Below are 22,252 nucleotides of genomic sequence, written 5' to 3' on the forward strand. Positions count from 1 at the left end.
TGTATATTATACTAATACATCTGCTTGTTTTGTACACCACCTGTCTTCGTCTTTTGATTTTTTCGTAAACTCTCCCTATATATATATATGTGTGTGTGTGTGGTGTGTGTGTGTGTGTGCGTATGTGTTTGTGTCTGTGTTTGTCCCCACCAACATTGCTTGACAACCAATGCTGGTGTGTTTACGTCCCCGTAACTTAGCGGTTCGGCAAAGGAGACCGATAGAACAAGTACTAGGCTTACAAAGAATAAGTCCTGGGTCGATTTGCTCGACTAAAGGCGGTGCTCCAGTATGGCCACAGTCAAATGACTGAAACAAGTAAAAGAGTAAAAAAGAGTAATGCGTGAAATAGTCATAGCTAAGCTGACGTTTCCAAAATATGCTATTAAAATATAAACCAGTTAATTATAAACCAGTCACATCCAACATTCTATTGGGTTGTCCGGAAAGTTTGTGCCGATTTTTAAAGGAAAGAAAAAGGACAATAAATACTTGCCATTACATTTTTAATCAACCAAATATGAACCATTTTGTTGCACAATGCGTCTCCATCTTTCCTTTAACTTGAAAATACCCTCTTCCCAGAATTGAGGTGGTTTCATGGCAAAGAATTCATCAAGGTATCTTTTTACGTCATCCAAGGAATTGAAATTTTTACCATTAAGATTATTCTGCAGAGACCTGAATAAGCGGAAATCTGAAGGAGCAATATCTGGTGAATATGGAGGGTGGGGTAACACATCCCAGCCGAGCTACAGCAATTTTTGTCTGGTTCCCTAAGGATCAAGTGCCGAAAATGAACTTTCTTATCTTCCATTTTAAAGGCTTACAGAAATTAACACAGGTTATAGGAACATAAACCTTCTTCCACGAAAAGATAGCTTAAACTGTGCTCTAAATGGAGGTGTAGTCAAATCCTGTTTTATGGACTCAACCATGTTCTAAAATAAGTCGAAAGGTAAGCTACTATAAATCGGCACGAACTTTCCGGACAACCCAATACATTTTTATGTTTAAATAGACAAGATCCTGCCTCTCACATCTAATCTACATTTTCATACTAAAAATAAACGGTCACATCGTCAAAATATCGAAGCTACGAGTAAATGCTTTAATTAATTGAAAGCAGTGTGAATAAATAAGCATTACATTTGACTGTAATTTGAATGCGAAAAGGCGAAGTCTCTATACAGTCGCTCGACTTGCAGTAAATAGCAGGCAAGCCCCTTCAACCCACAGCCGGCTGTCTTTAAAAATCACACATTGGATTATGTTCTCCGAGGTACACTATGCCTGAAAAATGTTTGAATGGCTTTGATGTTTGGTCATCGAATACTGACCAAGGGCTACACAGCAATAATCTAAAAAAGGAAGTCGTCAGTTACGAAACGCCATCGTTAGTTCTATTTAAATCTGATTAACCTGAAATTCCGGACATTTTGCGCGCACACACGAACTAACGCCTACTTCGCACACACACACACACACACACAAACCATCCGGTCATAAAAAAAACAGGACCAATGGATAAACATTACGAAGAAATAATCTTCTTACCACCCACACTCAAGAACGCACACACACACACACACACACATATACATACACTTATACAAGCACACATTAACACACATACGCACACACACACGTTCTCTCCATTGCTCGTACTCACAGAATCAACTACACCACACAAATACACATTTACACACGCGCGCACACACACACACACTCACACACACACACACACACACAAACACACACACACACACACACACACCACACACCATAACACGCAAACACCTGATTGCGCACTCACACACTTTCTTTCTTCCTTCCCAACCCTTCTCACATACGTTTCCACTCTCATCCGTGACACTACATAAATATTGGTTTCAAATTTTGGCACAAGGCCAGCAATTTTTTTGCGGGGAGTAAAGTCGATTACATTGATTGCAGTATTTAACTGCTACTTATTTTATCGACACCGAAAGGATGAAGGTAAAGTCAACCTCGGCGGCATTTTGAACTCAGAACGTAAAGACAGATGAAATGCCGCTAAGCTTACGGTCCGGTGCGGTAACGATTCTGCCAGCTCACCGCTTTAGGTGCAAACATAAACTGAACCAAAAACAAAAAGAGTGACAGACCTAAAGCTGAACTGTGGTCTTCTTCTTCTTCTTCTTCCAATCAGGACTCACGCCATTAGCCACAAAGTGTAATCTCTCATTCGAGCCTACTCTAAGCTACTAAGAATGCGTGTGGAAACTTGAAGATCCACCCACCACACGCGATAGACTGGCGGTTGCGCGGGCGCGAAAGCTACGTTGTTATCCTCATTCCGTAAACGGTGGCTTTTAACGGGTGGAGAGCTGAACCATCCTGGGGTACAGAGGATTCGCAATCTAGACTAGGGTCTGAAAGTTTACCACACCATAGTAGGTTTCACCATGGTTCCATGGTTCCTCTGCTTTGTGGCAGAAGTAGGAAGAAAGAGTGAGAGAAAGTTGTGGTGAAAGAGTACAGTGGGGTTCACCACCCTCCCCGCCGGAGTCTCGTGGAGCTTAGGTATTTTTGCTCAATAAACACTCACAATGCCCGGTCTGGGAATCGAAACCGCGCTCTTACGATCACGAGTCTGCTGCCCTAACCACTGGGCCATTGCGCCTCCACTGAACTGTGGTTGAGTGTGAATGACATTGAAGAGGTCGCGAATGGCGATGGAAGGACTTGGACAAAAATACTTGATTAATTAGCCGAATGATTAACCATTGATTAGTTAGTTCTATTGAATGGGAAATTGCTCTGTCTTCTTTCAGTCATCCATAGTCAATAAAATACGAAGGGGTGCTGAAAGGTTCTTGGCTTTAGGGGTATCACGAAAGGCCTGGTTAGGGGCCCAACCTTCCGAGTTCTTTTACTGGATTTAGAAAAAACGATAGGCGTAGGAGTGGCTGTGTGGTAAGTAGCTTGCTTACCGACCACATGGTTCCGGGTTCAGTCCCACTGCGTGGCACCTTGGCCAAGTGTCTTCTACTATAGCCTCGGGTCGACCAAAGCCTTGCGAGTGGATTTGGTAGACGGAAACTGAAAGAAGCCCGTCGTATAATATGTATATATATGTATGTGTGTGTATGTGTTTGTATATAGGCAGTATATAGGCAGCGAGCTGGCAGAATCGTATGAACGCCGGGCGAAATGCTTAATAGTATTTCATCTGCCGCTACGTTCTGAGTTCAAATTCCGCCGAGGTCGACTTTACCTTTCATCCTTTCGGGTTCGATAAATTAAGCACCAGTTCAGAATTGGGGTCGATATAATCAACTGGCCCCCACTCTCCCTCAAAAATTTCAAGCTTTGTGTCTATAGTAGAAAAGAATCTTCAGCACGCCGGACAAAGTGCTTAGTGGCATTTTCTCGGTTTTATCTATTGAGTTCAAACACTGCCGTGGTCGACTTTGCTTTTCATCCTTTCGTGGTTGATAGATTAAGTACCAGTGAAACGCGGAGCTCGATGTAATCGTTTAGTCTCCTCCCCATAAATTCCAGGCCTTGTTCCATCAGTAGAAAGGGTTATAATTATTATTAAAACCGTGTGTTGGCAAAAATGTCGTGCAGAATACTTAGCGGCATTTCTTCCGTCTTTACGTTCTGAGTTCAAATTACCCCGAGGCCTCTTTGCATTCCTTTTAGGGGGTCGATAAAATAAGTGTCAGTTGAGCACTGGGGTCGATGTAATCGACTTATCCCCTTCTCGCAATTGCTGGCCTTGTGCCAAAATTTGAAACCGTTATTAAGGCGGTAACTTAGGAGAATCGTTAGCCCGTCGGACAAAATACTTAGCAGCATTTCGTCCGGCTAATTAGAAAGAACTATTTTCTGTAATATTGTGTTTGAATAGAAGAAATGGGAGAGTGCAGGTCCTAATGCATTTAGAATATCTGGTTACCCCTGCCAGCTTTTTGAGTTCAAATCCCAGTGCATTGGTTGTGTTCTCATAAAACAATAATAAAAAAGTCTTTATTGATTTATAAGAATAGGTTCAACTGACTCTATACCCATATCCATAAAATTCGACTGTTTGCTAAATGTCAAATATTTCAAGAAATATTACCATAGGTGTAATCATTAGACAAGGCAATTCATAATTATTTATTTTTCCATCAATAAATTAACCGGAAGGAAATAAAAAAAAAATATCTAGAAATATATGAGATACTGAAGTGAAAATTTTGATATTTTTTTCCTGTTATCTGTATCTGAAATGAATTGGCTAATTTTTTTCTGTTATGAGGCCAAAAATTAGCTTGAATATATGGTTAACTTCATCTGATACGCAATCATATTGACGTCCATTGGGAATCATAATTTATCGCTCTTAACTCACTTGTAACCGAACAGAATTTCCACTTCATTCGGTTAAATATTGGTTGCAAGTATAAGCACAAGGCCTCACATAAGGAAATGTGGCAACTAAACAGACATCGGCACTGAACTGGTCATTATTTTATCGACTCAAGAAAGATTTAACGTAAAATAGACCCCAGCAGAACGTAAAAGTATACAACAAAATACTACACGGTATTATATCCAGATAAAGCGGAGAGCTGGCAGAAACGTTAGCACGCCGGGCGAAATGCGTAGCCGTATTTCGTTTGCCGTTACGTTCTGAGTTCAAATTCCGTCGAGGTCGAGTTTGCCTTTCATCATTTCGGGGTCGATAAATTAAGTACCGGTTACGCACTGGGGCCAATGTAATCGACTTAATCTGTTTGTCAGTCCTTGTTTGTCCCATGTGTGTTTAGCCCCTTGTGGGTAGTAAAGAAATAGGTATTATATCCAGACCCAACCATTTCTACCTATCCACAGACGCGCCATGTGGTATATATTTCTGTCTAACTTTGACGCAATTTTGAGGTGAGTGGGAAGTCGATTACATCGACCCCAGAACTTAACTGGTACTTAATTTTTTCAGACCCGAACGGATGAAAGGCGAAGTCGATCTCGACGGCATTTGAAATCAGAACATAAAAAAACTGTCGCTGAGCGTTTTTGTTCAGTGCTGTAACGATTCTACTAGCTCGCCGCCTTTCACGTGGTTTAATATTAAAAATGAGCAACAGAGCGGCGAGCTGGCAGAATCTTTAGCATGCCGGATAGAATGCTTAACCGTATTTCGTCTGTCGGAAGGCGGCAAGCTGGCAGAAGCGTTAGCACGCCAGGCGAAATGCTTAGCGGTATTTCGTCTGCTGTCACGTTGTGAGTTCAAATTCCGCCGAGGTCGACTTTGCCTTTCATCCTTTCGGGGTCGATTAAATAAGTACAAGTAACTCACTGGGGTCGATATAATCGACTTAATCCGTTTGTCTGTCCTTGTTTGTCCTCTCTGTGTTTAGCCCCTTGTGGGATGTAAAAAATAGGTATTTCCTCTGCCGTCACGAAATGCTTAGCGGTATTTAGTCTGCCGCTACGTTCCCAGTTCAAATTCCGCCGAGGTCGACTTAGATTTTCATCCTTTCGGGGTCGATAAATTAAATACTAGTTACGCACTGGGGTCGATATAATCGACTTAATCCGTTTGTCTGTCCTTGTTTGTCCTCTCTGTGTTTAGCCCCTTGTGGGTAGTAAAGAAATAGGTATTTCGTCCGTCTTACGTTCTGAGTAAAAATTGTGCCGAGGTGGATTTTACCATTCATCTTTTTGGAGGTCGATAAAATAAGTGCTAGTTGAACACTGAGATCGATGTAATCGATTCGCTCCTCTCCCGAAATTGCTGGCCTTGTGCCAAAATTTGATATCAATATTAAAAAAGAGAGAAATGGTGGTGTGACAGAAATGATAAAGAACCAGATTAATGATATTTAGTTTCATATATTTTCGTTTGTAGAGGCGTAATGACCCAGTGGTTAGGGCAGCGGACTCGCAGTCGGAGGATCGCGGTTTCGATTCCCAGACCGGGCGTTGTATGTGTTTATTGACTGAAAACACCTAAAAGCTCCCCGAGGCTCCGGCAGGGGGTGGTGGCGACCCCTGTTGTACTCTTTCGCCACAACTTTCTCTCAATCGTTCTTCCTGTTTTTTGAGTAACGCTGCGATGGACTGGTGTCCCGTCCAGCTGGGGGAAACACATACGCCACAGAAACCGGGAAACCGGGCCCATGAGCCTGGCTAGGCTTGAAAAGGGCGACGTTTATCGTTTATATTTTCGTTTAGATTTCAAATTTTACCGCGATCCACTTTAACTTTCATTCCTTTAGGAACAAACAAAGAAAGTAAGTACCAATCATCTATCGTAAACTGTTCAATACTCTACACTTATACATTACAAGTTTACTATTTTAGGCCGATCTAAGAAAGTAGGTTGGATACTGAAGTACTAGCAGCCAACTGTCGGGTGGGTATAGTACTACTAGCCAGTGTTGACTGATCTTGTCGCAAGTGCTACAATGTGCAAGCTACTTAACTCTTAATGGCCCGCTCCACCTTGCTACAAGGTGATAAAATTCGCGTTGCAAGCAGCGGGAGCACTGTAAAATTGAGGAGTATTCTTTAATACTTTAGATACTTGGTTCAACTTATGTCATTATGGTATAATTTGGAAAGAGGCCGTCAGTGGGTTTTCTATGCATATCAGTTGATTATCATTTAGGCGACAGGTGGGAGCTGGGAGTTGGAAGACGTATATGAATACATACATACATACATACATACATACATACATACATACATACACACACACACACACACACACACACACACATATATATATATATATATATATATATATATATATATATATATATATATATATATATATATATACTTGCTGTTATGCTTCAACCCTTTGGTTTTGCCTCAGTTTTATTGGAAATTCTTGAAAATCCTATTCCAAACTTTGATATAAAAATGAAAAATAAAATGAGCGGTACGTGTTTCTATCAGATACGACCACTTCTTTTTTCAAATTCTCATATCATCATTGTTCGACCATGAGCGAGACAATGGAATTTACTACGTTACGCCAGACCTCACGGTCCATCATAGCATTACGGAGGTCCTGTTGCTGGATGCCTGTATCACTGGAGATTACATCAGGGTAGGAGAGTGTGCGCCCAGAGGAGAAGAGTAGAAATTACCTCGTTTTTAGCTCTACAACAATGTCCAGCAAACTGGACTCTCCTACCTTTCACAAGAGATGATACAGGTGGTAATTTCTCATATATTTGTACTTTGGTTGGATGACGCTTCCACGAGAGATTTTGAGCTCTCATAAGGAGGCGAGTGTAAATTCCATCCAACCGCCTCTCAAGCTTCTTTGATAACGTCCAGGTTTCTGAGCCATATAGTAGAATTGGTTTGAATGTGGCTTTGAAGATTTTAAGTTTGAAATCTCTACTTAGATTTGATGACCAGATCTTATGCATATCATTACAGGCTGACCATGCCATACCCTTTCTAGTTAGAAAATCTTTTTCAGATGATGATATGTATGACCCAAGATATTTGTAATCAGAAACCATATTTAACGACATAAATTCTCATATCATGTATCTACGATGCAACAGTTAAGCATTAGAAAATCTTCAGAAGTACAACTGTTTTCCAAATGAGTTATGAAACATGACAAACATTTCCTCCGGTACATTGTTCACTGATTTACTGGGTCAGCAAACAAGCTACAACCAAAAACAGAGCAGTCTCCACCAGTTCATTGATCCATCAATCTGAGATGTCACGTACAAAATTACGGGAGACCTGGATATGAGGCATAGAATATTCTAGTTTGAAATGTATGTATGTGTTATAAACCCAAACTCGAATATCAAAGTTTTAAAAGGTTTTAATCGACTAAAAATACAGCAATATACTATACAATGCAAAGATTGCTAAATTGTAAGCAAAACCAAACTTCAACGCAATAACATTTTTTATGCAGCGAATTGCTACATTCTCGACTAACTAAATCCAATGCTGAACACGTCGAGCCGCAAACAGAACAGAACTCTGCGCAGTCGCACTGCAGGCATATAACAGCAATCGAGACAATCAAAATCACGTGATCAAAACTAAAATCACAACAGTATGCATGTATGTAAGTACGTATGCATGCATATATATATATATATAATATATATATATATATATATATATATATATATATATATATATATATACACATATATGTACGCACGAATAGGCGGTGAGCTGGCAGAAACGTTAGCACGCCAGGCGAAATGCTTAGCAGTATTTTGTCTGCCGTTTCGTTCTGAGTTCAAATTCCGCCGAGGTCGACTTTGCCTTTCATCCTTTCGGGTTCGATAAATTGAGTACCAGTTACGCACTGGGGTCGATGTAATCGACTTAATCCCTTTGTCTGTCCTTGTTTGTCCTCTCTATGTTTAGCCCCTTGTGGTTAGTAAAGAAATATATATGTACGCATCAATGCATGTATGTAATGTATGTATGTATACACACACATATATGCATGAATGTATGTATATATGTATGTATTGTCAGATAAATTCCTTCGTTTTTTAAAATCTATTTTGATCCTTATATTTTATTCACCATTTTAATAAATCAGTCAATAATATATTTCTCTTTCAAGAATAAATAATATATTTATGAAACTTCAATAAATTTACCTTCTTCTTGGTCTTACTAATCACACCCCCTCTTTCCTTCCAACCCTCTCTCTCTCTCCACACATATACACACACACACACACACCCTCCATACAGCTTTTAGTTACGGATTTTCCAATTTCACTCCCAATATATTGATAAATACTTCCTCAACAAGCCGTGCAGTGGGATCGAACCGGAACCGCCTGTTTGCAAAGCGAACCTCTTGGACACACACACACCTATATCTAACTGCACCTATACATTTATTGATCGATCAATATAACTGGTTACGATCACTGAACCCTCCTCCCACCACCACTACCACTACCACCACAAAAAACAACAACAACATCGATTCGTGCTTAACGCTATTTCACGTATGTATTTGAAATAAAAATCGATAGAGTGTGGCTGATTTTCAGCAGTGACCAAAATACAAGATATATATAAAAAAATTACCAATTTTTCCATATGAAGCTAAATACTTTTTCCCTGTTATTTGCAATGTGGTATTGACTGAGTGACACTGGTGATATTATTAAAAAATACTTTAGAATTAACTGTCACTGATGTTACATAATTTAGCCGCTGTCTTGGCTTTATGCATTTAACACGAATCCAGTCACAACCACAAAGCCAAAGTGGATGCTGTCACATGATATTCGTAAACAGAAAAGGAATTGATTTATTTTTGCTTTTTGTATTGAAATTACTTACATTGGCGAACGCTTTGCTCACTTGTGGCACCAGCTTTTGTCCTCCTGTTATCGATCGAGTAGCATTAATCCTGTACCATGCAGACGTGTGAGTTTGGTTCTGCGCAACAGTTGCTGCTGCTAGTTTAGCAGCCTCATCGGGAGACAGGTTTTTGTTTCTGCCGAGTTCCTGGAGATAAAAAAAATAATAAATTAAATAGACAGTAATTCACAGAATTTGGAGCAGAGAAAACAACGTTAAAATAAAAAAGTAGTTTGAAATATTGATCTAAAGAAGTAAAAATATGGATTTGACATACATACAAGGGATCTTTCAGGAATATTGACATTGCTTAGCTTGGCTTAACTCTTTGCCTATCCGAAGTTATTCAGTTGAAAAATATTGGAAATGCGTATCGTATATGAAATAATGAATGCATCACATATGATGCACGTATAATATATGGTGCATATAGGCCAGAGGGACGTTCTGCGTATCAGTTGTGATACACAGGAGATATATTTCCTTGGTATCCATGCATCATATATGATTCATGTTCTCATTTCTTTTCTCAACCTCTAGAGTAATTTGGGACTTATGAAGGAAAGTTTTATATTATGCAGGATGTATGAAAGAAGGGTTAATTAAAAGCCTGAGAAAAAGCATAGATGTTTCGGAAACGAACGTTTGAACAGGCAAAGCGTTAATTTAAAATGATTTGTTACCAGTCAACTTGGAATATAAAGCTTTTCAAGTGTTTTGGCATGTGTATATGTTTCTATATTACTCACAAGGAGCTAAACATAGAGGGGACAAATAAGGAAAGACAAAGGAATTAAGTCGATTATATCGACGCCAGTGCGGAACTGGTACTTAATTTATAGACCCCGAAAGGATGAAAGGCAAAGTCGACCTCGGCGGAATTTGAACTCAGAACGTAACGGCAGACGAAATACTTATTTCTTTACTACCCACAAGGGGCTAAACACAGAGGGGACAAACAAGGACAGACAAACGGATTAAGTCGATTATATCGACCCCAGTGCGGAACTGGTACTTAATTTATCGACCCCGAAGGATGAAAGGTAAAATCGACCTCGGCGGAATTTGAACTCAGAACGTAACGGCAGACGAAATACTTATTTCTTTACTACCCACAAGGGGCTAAACACAGAGGGGACAAACAGGACAGACAAACGGATTAAGTCGATTATATCGACCCCAGTGCGGAACTGGTACTTAATTTATCGACCCCGAAAGGATGAAAGGCAAAGTCGACCTCGGCGGAATTTGAACTCAGAACGTAACGGCAGACGAAATACTTATTTCTTTACTACCCACAAGGGGCTAAACACAGAGGGGACAAACAAGGACAGACAAACGGATTAAGTCGATTATATCGACCCCAGTGCGGAACTGGTACTTAATTTATCGACCCCGAAAGGATGAAAGGCAAAGTCGACCTCGGCGGAATTTGAACTCAGAACGTAACGGCAGACGAAATACTTATTTCTTTACTACCCACAAGGGGCTAAACACAGAGGGGACAAACAAGGACAGACAAACGGATTAAGTCGATTACATCGACCCCAGTGCGTAACTGGTACTTAATTTATCGATCCCGAAAGGATGAAAGGCAAAGTCGATCTCGGTGGAATTTGAACTCGGAACGTAACGGCAGACGAACTACGGCTACGCATTTCGCCTGGCGTGCTAACGGTTCTGCCAGCTCGCCGTCTTCATGTGTTTTAGCCTGTATATAGACCACATAAAACCCAAGCCAACAGATTATTAACTACCAACTTTCTTTCGATTCAAGAAGTTTTATCTTTATTACAATCCACCATAGCACTGAAAACTAAATACAATTTACCATTTGTAGAAAGGATAATCAGAACAAAGATCTATTTTGCTGATATGAAGACACCTATAAAACTATCGTTTCTTGCAAAAGTAGGAGGAGGACAAATCTAGTACGATTTACTTGCAGTGTTATATTTTAGATGTGCTTAAATTTTCTCATACATATATATAAGATATTACAGAACTACTTGGTGTTTCTCTATTTCTTTACTACCCACAAGGGGCTAAACACAGAGGGAACAAACAAGGACAGACAAAGGGATTAAGTCGATTATATCGACCCCAGTGCGTTACTGGTACTTATTTAATCGACCCCGAAAGGATGAAAGGCAAAGTCGACCTTGGCGGAATTTGAACTCAGAACGTAACGGCAGACGAAATACGGCTACGCATTTCGCCCGACGTGCTAACGTTTCTGCCAGCTACTTGGTGTTTCTCACTACTTCAACACCAGAACTGTTATACCTATGTTTCGCAGAGGATGTTTAACAAGGCGGAAACATGTTCGGTGTTGTCTCCCTTGTGGCCGAAATATCAGCTACTGGGTTAATGTTTTCCTTCAATGTCTATGTATTTCTAATTGAATGTGTGACGTTCATTCACTGTACTCAATATTTTGCGCCAACTTAACTGAAGTCACTGAGCCATAACTTCAGAAGCTTATTTTTTTTATATAAACAAAAATATCTCAGTATGTTTTGTTAACCTTGCTTTACGTGATACAAATCATGGCATGTATTCTGGTTGTAAACTGGTTGTTATGCAAATATGCATAAAAATATGCATACTTGCATATTTTATGTTACATATTGATTTCTTTAGACGAGCGGCTCCTAAGGGAATAAGAGGCGATATATGGTGGGTACGGCAGCGAACTGGCAGACACGTTAGCGCGCCGGGCGAAATGCTTAGCGGTATTTCGTCCTCTCTGTGTTTAGCCCCTTGTGGGTAGTAAAGAAATAGGTATTTCGTCTGTCGTTACGTTCTGAGTTCAAATTCCGCCGAGGTCGACTTTGCCTTTCATCCTTTCGGGGTCGATAAATAAAGTAATGTAATCGACTTAATCCCATTGTCTGTCCTTGTTTGCCCCCTCTATGTTTAGTCCCTTGTGGGCAGTAAAGAAATATATATATGGTGGGTAGGCATGGGCATGGCTCTGTGGTTAAGAAGCTCGCTTCGCAACAATCTGGTTTTGGGTTCAGTCCCACTGCGCAGCATCTTGAACAAGTGTCTTCTATAACCATGGGGCAACCAATGCTTTGTTGTTAAATTTGCTTGACGAAACCGTAACGAAATGCCCATATATAGTTCTTTTACTCTTTTACTTGTTTCAGTCATTTGACTGTGGCCATGCTGGAGCACCGACTTTAGTCGAGCAAATCGACCCAGGACTTATTCTTTGTAAGTCTAGTACTTATTCTATCGGTCTCTTTTGCCGAACCGCTAAAGTAGAAGACACTTGCCCAAGGTGCCACGCAGTCGACTTTGCTCTCATTCTTTCAGGAGTCGATAAAATGAATATCATTTGAACACAGGGGCCGATGTAATCGACTAGCCCCTCCTCACCACCTTCACTAAAGTTTCAAGCCTTGTGCCTATAATAGAAATAAAGAATTATGCCGCTGTCCAAAGAACTTGTATCATTTTAAATCTGTGGTTAATGTTTAAAGCTGAATGGTTTGCGATAGAAAATGTGAAAAGTTGTAGAAAATGTTTAAATGTCTGAGATAAGTTGCTGATATTAAGATTATAGTTTTTCAGATAATTAATCTTATCTTTAGAAATAAAAAAAAGTCAAAAATATCAGCAAAGCACAAAACAAACAAATATTTCCAATACATAAGGTTTCAATCGCTTTAATTTGAATTCTGTCTAGATATCCAAGAATAAGATACGCCGACGAATTTTAATCAAACTGATGGAAACGTAGTGCAGATATAAATATCTTTCAATCAGTTTTCATCTCTAAAGACGAGTTTGATACTACAAAGAACTATATTTTTATTGTGTGTGTTTGAACGTACGAAAGTTATCCAGTATCTTTTATCCTTTTATTTGTATTTTTCAGGTATTAGATCGTGGCCATTCTGGGTCACCGCCTCCAAGGGTGTAGTCGAACAAATTGAGTCCAGTGTTTATTTTAAAGTCTGGTATTTATTCTATCAATATTTTTGGCGAACTGCTACGTTACGGGGACGTAAGCAAATTTACACCTGTTGTCAAGCGGTGTGGAGATAAGCACACACATACACACACACACACACGACGGGCTTCCAACATTACTACTCGTATTTCATCCATCTACACCCTGTCATATATAACACTCAAGTATATTTTCTGTCTACCAAATTTCATTCACAAAACTTTGGTCTTCGATGACCTGAGACTATAACAGAAGAAACTTGGGATCTTTTCGGTTTGAACGGCAGTTTTTTCTAGCGGTGTCATATGAAATTGTCCCCCATAATTATGACCCTAGAATCGATCTATTGCATTTCAATTTCTTTGAGGGTTAGGGTTAGTTAGGGCTAGTTAGGGTTAGTTAGGGTTAGGGTTAGGGGTGGGAGAAGGGTATCGTTTCTTCTTCACAAATGTAAATAAACCCAATCTGTTTCTTAAACGAGGGACATATTCATACGGCACAGAATGTTTTCACCTCAATGGACGTCATCGATTGGTTGAAATTGCAGAAATTGAAGAAAAAAACCCCAAAAATATCTTACAAACTATAGAATTTTCTCAATAAAGCCAAGAGAAAAAGATGTTTTATAAACACATTCTACCAGTATACGAAGTTTAACGATTTTTAGTTACCTAGAAATTATGTTAAAAACTGCCGTTCAAACCAAAAAGATCCGAAACTTGTCCAAGAGGCCACACAATAAAATAGAACCCAAAACCATTTTGCGAAGTAAACATCTCAACCATAAAAACAGTTCATTCCACAACTCATATTCAGACAGGAGTGGCTGTGTGGTAAGTAGCTTGCTTACCAACCACATGATTCTGGGTTCATTCCCACTGCGTGGCATCTTGGGCAAGTGTCTTCTGCTATAGCCCCGGCCCGACCGATGCATTGTGAGTGGATTTGGTAGACGGAAACTGAAAGAAGCCTGTCGTATATATGTATGTGTGTGTGTGTTTGTGTGTCTGTGTTTGTCCCCCTAGCATTGCTTGACAACCGATGTGTTTACGTCCCCGTCACTTAGCGGTTCGGCAAATGGGACCGATAGAATAAGTACTGGGCTTACAAAGAATAAGTCCTGGGGCCGATTTGCTCGACTAAAGGCGGTGCTCCAGCATGGCCGCAGTCAAATGACTGAAACAAGTAAAAGAGTAAAAAGAAAGAGTAAGACATTAAGAACTACCTATGATGAAAAGTCACGAAACCAGTGTTTTACAACCATTTGTTTTTTCCATAAACTCCTTTGATCCCCATTTTATTTGGATGGTTCTTCATAACAATTCGATGTTTAAAAAAATCCTCTTGTGTTTTTATTAGTAAATGTTATTAGGAATTGTATAAAAAAAAGCTATAAAATACTTTGTGTATTGTAGAAGTAAAACTAAGTTAATGGCCGTAAATTTTATCAGCAAAATCTTCCATAGACATGTAAAGGTTATATGGGCCCCTGTTGAAAACCGCTACTATAAACCAACAACGAATGGATATTGCGTCGTCCTCGGCGATAAATGTTCCGAGTGTAAGGCGGCGAGCTGGCAAAATGCGCGCCGGGCAAAATGCTTAGCAGTGTTTCGTCTCTTTACGTTCTGAGTTCAAATTCCGCAGAGGTCGACTTTGCCTTTCATCCTTTCGGGGTCGATAAATTAAGTACCAGTTACGCACTGGGATCGATATAATCGACTTAATCCGTTTGTCTGTCCTTGTTTGTCCCCTCTATGTTTAGCCCCTTGTGGGTAGTAAAGAAATAGGTATTTCGTCTGCCGTTACGTTCTGAGTTCAAATTTCGCCAAGGTCGACTTTGCCTTTCATCCCTTCGGGGTCGATAAATTATGTACCAGTTGCGTACTGGAGTCGATCTAATCGACGAGCCCCCTCCCCAAAATTTCGGGCCTTATGCTTAGAAAAGAAAAGGATAAATGTTCCGAGTGTTCGATAGCGCTGTTGTATAGTGTAATAACACTGTAGTATAGTGTAAGTGGTGAAAGAGCGTAGCCAAGTGGTTAAGAGTGGTGCATGCAAGACCGTGACTTCGATTCTCGGCGCGTTGTGTTCTTGAGCAAAACTCTATATTTCAAGTTGCTTCATTCCATTTAACTATAAATTAATAAATTATAAAAGAGCGAGATCGCTATATCGCTTCTGAATAGGACTAGCGTCCCCTTCGAAGATGTAATAATATCGGTCACTTAACACGCCATAGGAACCAGATAACTGACCCTATGAGTTCTAGAAATCGACACTCTCTCTCTTTTACACTTTTACTAGTTTCAGTCATTTGACTGTGGCCATGCTGGAGCACCACCTTTAGCCGAGCAAATCGACCCCAGGACTTATTCTTTGTAAGCCTAGTACTTATTCTATCGGTGTCTTTTGCCGAACCGCTAAGTTACGGGGACGTAAACACACCAGAATTGGTTGTCAAGCGATGTTGGGGGACAATCACAGACACACAAACATATACAAACACGTACATATATATATATATATATTATATATATATATATATCATATATATATATATATATATTATACATACATATATACGATGTGCTTCTTTCAGTTTCCGCCTACCAAATCCACTCACAAGGCTTTGGTCGGCCCGAGGCATAGTAGAAGACACTTGGCCAAGGTGCCACGCAGTGGTACTGAACCCGGAACCATGTGGTTCGTAAGCAAACTACTTAGCACACAGCCACTCCTACGCCTATTTTAGTTTTATAATGTAAATAACTGAGAATTTCACAGATACTTGCACTTTTAATGTTTCACTCAAGCACATAATCGTGACACTGTGTGTGTTTGTGTGTGTTTGTGTGTGTGTTAAAGCTAATCATTTGAATTACATATTAAGTTCATTTCACTGGCTTCCATACAGTTTACAAGGTTTAGGTCGACGAGAGACTGCGGTGGTAGAGGAGAATTACCCGAGGATAGAACTCGAAACCTCTTGGCTGCATAACCATAACGAACTTCTTTATCATTTAACCAATATACAGGCATGTAGAGAAAGAAGCATAAACAAATAAATAAATAAATAAATAAATAGACAGATAGATAGATCGACGGATAGATAGAGAGATACAGCAGTGAAAATGTGCAAAAACATTTAAAAATTCAACATGCAGTTCTTTTCTGTTGTTATTTAAATTCTGTTGTTTCGTAATTAGAATCCAGCCTCTTCGTCATGGACATGTAGTGATAACGGATGAACACATTTTGCCCAGAGGACAGAAGCATTAATTACAATGGAATGAGAATACAGTTTTTGACGAAATGAATATAAATGAATAAATAAATAAGATATTATTCATAATTATCTGACTAAATGATTCATTTGAATTTGTTCCATGTTATTAAAAATATTTTAAAAGGGAGGCATATTTTGCTTGAGGCAAACTATATAATTATAATTATATTGAATGTCTTGTCTGAATTCGTGGTATCAGTCAACGAATTTATGTTTATGTAATAAGGCGTAAATCAGATATAGTTCTTGTTAGTGCCAATCGCTATCAAACTAGTTATAACTCCTGTAGCTGGGACCTCAATTTCCTTATCTTAAATCGATAGAACTTACAAAAAAAGAAAATATATAAACATCATTATAGGCGTAGGAGTGGATATGTGGTAAGTAGCTTGCTTACCGACCGCATGGTTCAGGGTTCAGTCCCACTACGTGGCACCTTGGGCAAGTGTCTTCTACTGTAGCCTCGGGCCGACCAAAGCCTTGTGAGTGGATTTGGTAGACGGAAACTGAAAGAAGCCCGTCGTATATATGTATATATATATATGTGTGTGTGTGTGTGTGTGTTTGTGTGTCTGTGTTTGGCCTCCCAACATCGCTTGACAACTGATGCTGGTGTGTTTATGTCCCCGTCACTTAGCGGTTCGGCAAAAGAGACCGATAGAATAAGTACTAGGCTTACAAAGAATAAGTCCTGGGGTCGATTTGCTCGACTAAAGGTGGTGCTCCAGCATGGCCACAGTCAAATGACTGAAACAAGTAAAAGAGTAAAAGAGTATCATTGAAAATGTTGTCTCTGTACATCTTTAATCTGATGTCTATGAAATTTTCTATCATATTCTTTCTGTAACCGAGGTGAAATCCCAGATTCATCGAAGTGCAAATAAAAATATTCGCAATATTCATTTTAAAATCTCATCAGGGTTAATCTCAATCACTGGAGTAGATTTAATCGATTAAGTTCTAATACAAAGTGTTTAGATTTTGGGCGACTATGCAAAATATCGTTTCGATTCTCGGTATTCACCGGGATTGTAACGATTTATTATTTGTTGGCAGATAACAGCACGGATCAGTGAACACTTGTTCTCTAAAATTATAAATAAGGTTACCGGCTCTTCTTAGGTTCATTGGTCTGGGTGTTTCTGGCAGACGAGACACAACATATCGAAACAGCGGTATCTCAGAATTCCTTGTGCCAATGAATCGAGTGTGCCATGAGCGCATATTCGTCATAAAGGAGAAACTGCTTTCCTGTGACAAACACAACAGCGATTAGCATATTTGCGTTCGAATCTACCGTAATGCATTCAGAATAAACAAGTAAGCCGTCTTTAAAATTTATGATTTATTTATATCAGCTATATGAAAATTTTGTTCTATGAAGTAGTTCAATGAGGTGAATTATTTATACGCTCCACCCTTATAAACAAGAAATGCTTAGTTAAAGATAACTTATTTAATGTAGTGAGTATGTCTCTGAAAGTAAAAAGCATGCAACTATTTCACGCTTACTATATATTTCGAAAATCTCTCTTCACTACTTCGGCGAGTACTGTGAAGCCTATGTTTAGTTCAGAAGTTCTGAACTGGTGGAGACTGCTCGGCGGAATTTGAACTCAGAACATAAAGAGAGACGAAATACCTATTTCTTTACTGCCCACAAGGGACTACACACAGAGGGGACAAACAAGGACAGACAAAGGGATTAAGTTGATTACATCGATCCCAGTGCGTAACTGGTACTTATTTAATCGACCCCGAAGGGATGAAAGGCAAAGTCTACCTCGGCGGAATTTGAACTCAGAACGTAACGACAGACGAAATACCGCTAAGCAGTTCGCCCGGCATGCTAACGTTTCTGCCAGCTCGCCGCCTAATACAAATGTATTAATATTGATTTCAAATTTTGGCAAAAGGCCAGCAAACTCAGGGGAGGGCGCAAGTCGATTACATAGACCCCAGCGCTCAACTCATGCTTATTTTCGCGACCGCAAATGGATGAAAGGTAAAGTCGACCTCGGCGGAATTTGAACTCAGATCGTAAAGACAGACGCAATACCCTTTTCTACTCTAGGCACAGGGTCCGAAATTTTGGGGGAGGTTGCCAGTCGATTAGACTGACTCCCAGGACGCAACTGGTACTTAATTTATCGACCCCGAAAGGATGAAAGGCAAAGTCGATCTCGGCGGAATTTGAACTCAGAACGTAACGGCAGACGAAATACCTATTTCTATTTCTTTACTACCCACAAAGGGCTAAACACAGAGTGGACAAACAAGGACAGACAAACGGATTAAGTCGATTAGATCGACCCCAATGCGTAACTGGTACTTATTTAATCGACTCCGAAAGGATGAACGGCAAAGTCGACCTCAGAAAAGTAACGGCAGACGAAATACCGGCCTTAGATATATTTCGCTCGGCCTTAGATATATTAATATTGACTAGGAAAATATATGGAAGTATGTCTATAAGTTAAAAACATATTTTAATTTCCCGCAGAGAAAATATTGAGTTTATAAACGAGAACTTTCGTCGAGTCATGCGACTGGCTGTGAATCTATTGGTTTCATCTAATGGTATAGTGCTATTAATAATCATATTGATAGTGAAAGTGATAGCAACTGAAAATAAATACGTAAAGGGATATAGATATGTTTTTATATCCCGAGCTATTTTATTTAAAACTACTGTTTGGAACGTAATTAATATTGACTTTGCTGTTATAGAATACTCAAACTTGTGATGGCGTCAGATCTGTATAAAAGAGAAAATGAGATTATGGCACATTCAGTGAATATTCTCACTGCTTCTTTTTTTTGTCTGGCTGTCAGTGTGTCTGCCTGCCTTTTTTTTTGTCTATATATATATGTATGTATGTATGTATGTATGTATGTATCTATCTATCTATCTATCTATCTACCCATCCATCTATCTACCTGCCCATCCATCCATCTATCTACCTGCTCATCCATCCATCCATCCATCCATCCATCCACCCACCCACAGACCCACCCACCCATCTATCTATCTATCTATCTATCTATCTATCTATCTATCTATCTATCTATCTATCTATCTATCTCGGTTTCTCTATATGTACGTCTCCCTGTTGGTCTGTTGATTATATGGTTAAGAAGTGTGTTTCGCAGTGACGAGGTTTCAAATTCTATCTTCGGGTATGTTTTCTCTATCGTTGCGTCGTGTTGTTCCAAGACTTGTAAACTGTGGAAAACAGTTGAGTGGAATTTATATATAATTCAAATAGTCAACCTTTTCACATACAGTTTCATGGTGTTCTACGTGAGTATGACACTCACAGGGCAAATGTTTGTGGGAATATTCAGTGTTTTACTCTATCTATAATGACATAATAGGTAGTATTGGGTTGTCCGGAAAGTTCGTGCCAATTTATAGTAGCTTACATTTCGACTTATTTTAGAACATGGTTGAGTCCATAAAATAGAATTTTACTACACCTCCATTTAAAGCACAGTTTAAGCTATTTTTTCGTAGAAGAAGGTTTATGTTCCTATAACCTGTGTTAATTCTGTAACCCTTTAAAATGGAAGATAAGAAAGTTCCTTTTCGGCACTTGATTCTTTGGGAACCAGACAAAAATTGTTGCAGCTCGGTCGGGATGTGTTACTTCACCCTCAATATTCACAGATATTCCCCCTTCGGATTTCCACTTATTCAGGTCTCTGCAGAATAGTCTTAATGGTAAACATTTTAATTCCTTGGATGACGTAAAAAGATACCTTAATGAATTCTTTGCCATGAAACCACCTGAATTCTGGGAAGAGGGTATTTTCAAGTTAAAGGAAAGATGGAGACGCATTATGCAACACAATGGTTCATATTTGGTTGATTAAGAAAGTAATGTCAAGTATTTATTGACCTTTTTCTTTCCTTTAAAAATCGGCACGAACTTTCCGGACAACCCAATAAAATCATGGAAAACTGCAATTGAAAACAACTAGAGATCTCAAGCCAACAGTTTACTTTCTGGTGCAATATTGCCACTCTATCAGTTTTTGTTCAGAACTTCGAAAAGAATAAAGGAAATGATTAAAGTTACTAAACGAAGCCTTAGAAATAAGCAAGGTGCAGGAGTGGCTGCGTGTTAAGTAGTTTGCTTGCGAACCACATGGTTCCGGGTTCAGTCCCACTGCATGGCACCTTGGGCAAGTGTCTTCTACTATAGCTTTGTGAGTGGATTTGTTAGAAGGAAACTGAAAGAAGCCCGTCGTATATATGTATATAATATATAATATATATATATATATATATATATGTAAGTGTGTATATGTTTGTGTGTCTGTGTTTGTCCCCCAACATCACTTGACAACCGTAACTTAGCGGTTCGGCAAAAGAGACCGATAGAATAAGTACTAGGCTTACAAAGAATAAATCCTGGGGTCGATTTGTTCGACTAAAAGGCGGTGCTCCAGCATCGCCACAGTCAAATGATTGAAACAAGTAAAAGAATAAAAGACTAAGGGCTTTCATAATTACCAGTTAGTTATAGGATTCCAAATGCAACCATTTAATTGTTAAGCCTTAAGATTTTAGCTTCGGCTGAGACTCACCAGATATTGAAATAAATAAGGTTACTCTTACCCTTGTGTGTTAAATGTATTTCATTCAATAAAATCGCTTGATAAACCAGTCTTTAAAATCCATGTTTGAATGGAATCTCAGGAAGTCATTAACATTTATATCAACTTGTTGGGAACGTTGCAACTAATCAAAGACACACGGTAATATGAATTCAATTTAAGACAGCGATCTGACAGAATCGTTAGCACGCCGAGCAGTATTTCGTCCGTCTTTACGTTCTGAGTCCAGATCTCGCAGAGGTCGACATTGCTTTTAACCTCTTCGGGGTCAATAAAATAAGTACCAATTGAGCACTGGGGCCCATATCATCGACTTACTCTCTCCCTTGAACTTGTTGGCTTTGTACCAAAATTTCAGACAATCATGAATTCAATTTAATTTATCTTGCATAAAAAAAAAAACACCAGCACATTCTTAACAATATCTCCAAAACTGAAAGCAAACACTTATATACTTCTTAAAATGTGAAGGAAGATATGTGTGTATGTGTGTGCGTGTATGTATGTATGTATGTATGTATGTATGTATGTATGTATATATATATATATATATATTATATATATATATATATATATATATACACACATAATTAATAATATCAGGGTAATAAAGATTTTAGAAATTTTTACTACCAGTGGCCTAGCGTATAGTAAAATTAGTCAATAGACTATATATTATTCGTATAAAATACAGTGTACATTTAAACACATTAAGCGGTTTCCATCATAGGAATCCCTTAAGCTAGAAAGAACAGCTAAAGTCAAAACCACTAATTAGGGATAAATTCTCGAAGGGAATGAAAAAAACAAACAGATGGTAAATGTTTTTATTTTTCATTCGCTTCGAGAATTTATCCCTAATTAGTGGTTTGGACTTTAGCTGTTCTTTCTAGCGTAAGGGATGGAAATCTCTTAATGTATTTAAATATACACTGTATTATATATATGTATACACACATATATATATATAAAATTAATTAAGGGTAGAAATCAATATTTATCAATTAAAACCAG

General features: G+C 39.0%; 1 protein-coding gene across 1 annotated transcript in view; it reads right to left on the reverse strand.

The window, feature by feature from the left end:
• The window catches only part of LOC115211727 (sodium/calcium exchanger 3-like), a 360,402-nt gene that overhangs the window by 95,997 nt on the left and 242,153 nt on the right, over window positions 1-22,252 (reverse strand). Inside the window, exon 4 of the mRNA XM_036503191.1 lies at window positions 9,342-9,509. Within this exon, the coding sequence (XP_036359084.1) occupies window positions 9,342-9,509 (168 nt within the window). The remainder of the gene's footprint in view (window positions 1-9,341; window positions 9,510-22,252) is intronic.

Source organism: Octopus sinensis, linkage group LG5 (assembly GCF_006345805.1).
Source record: "Octopus sinensis linkage group LG5, ASM634580v1, whole genome shotgun sequence".
In the NCBI taxonomy this organism is placed as follows: domain Eukaryota; kingdom Metazoa; phylum Mollusca; class Cephalopoda; order Octopoda; family Octopodidae; genus Octopus; species Octopus sinensis.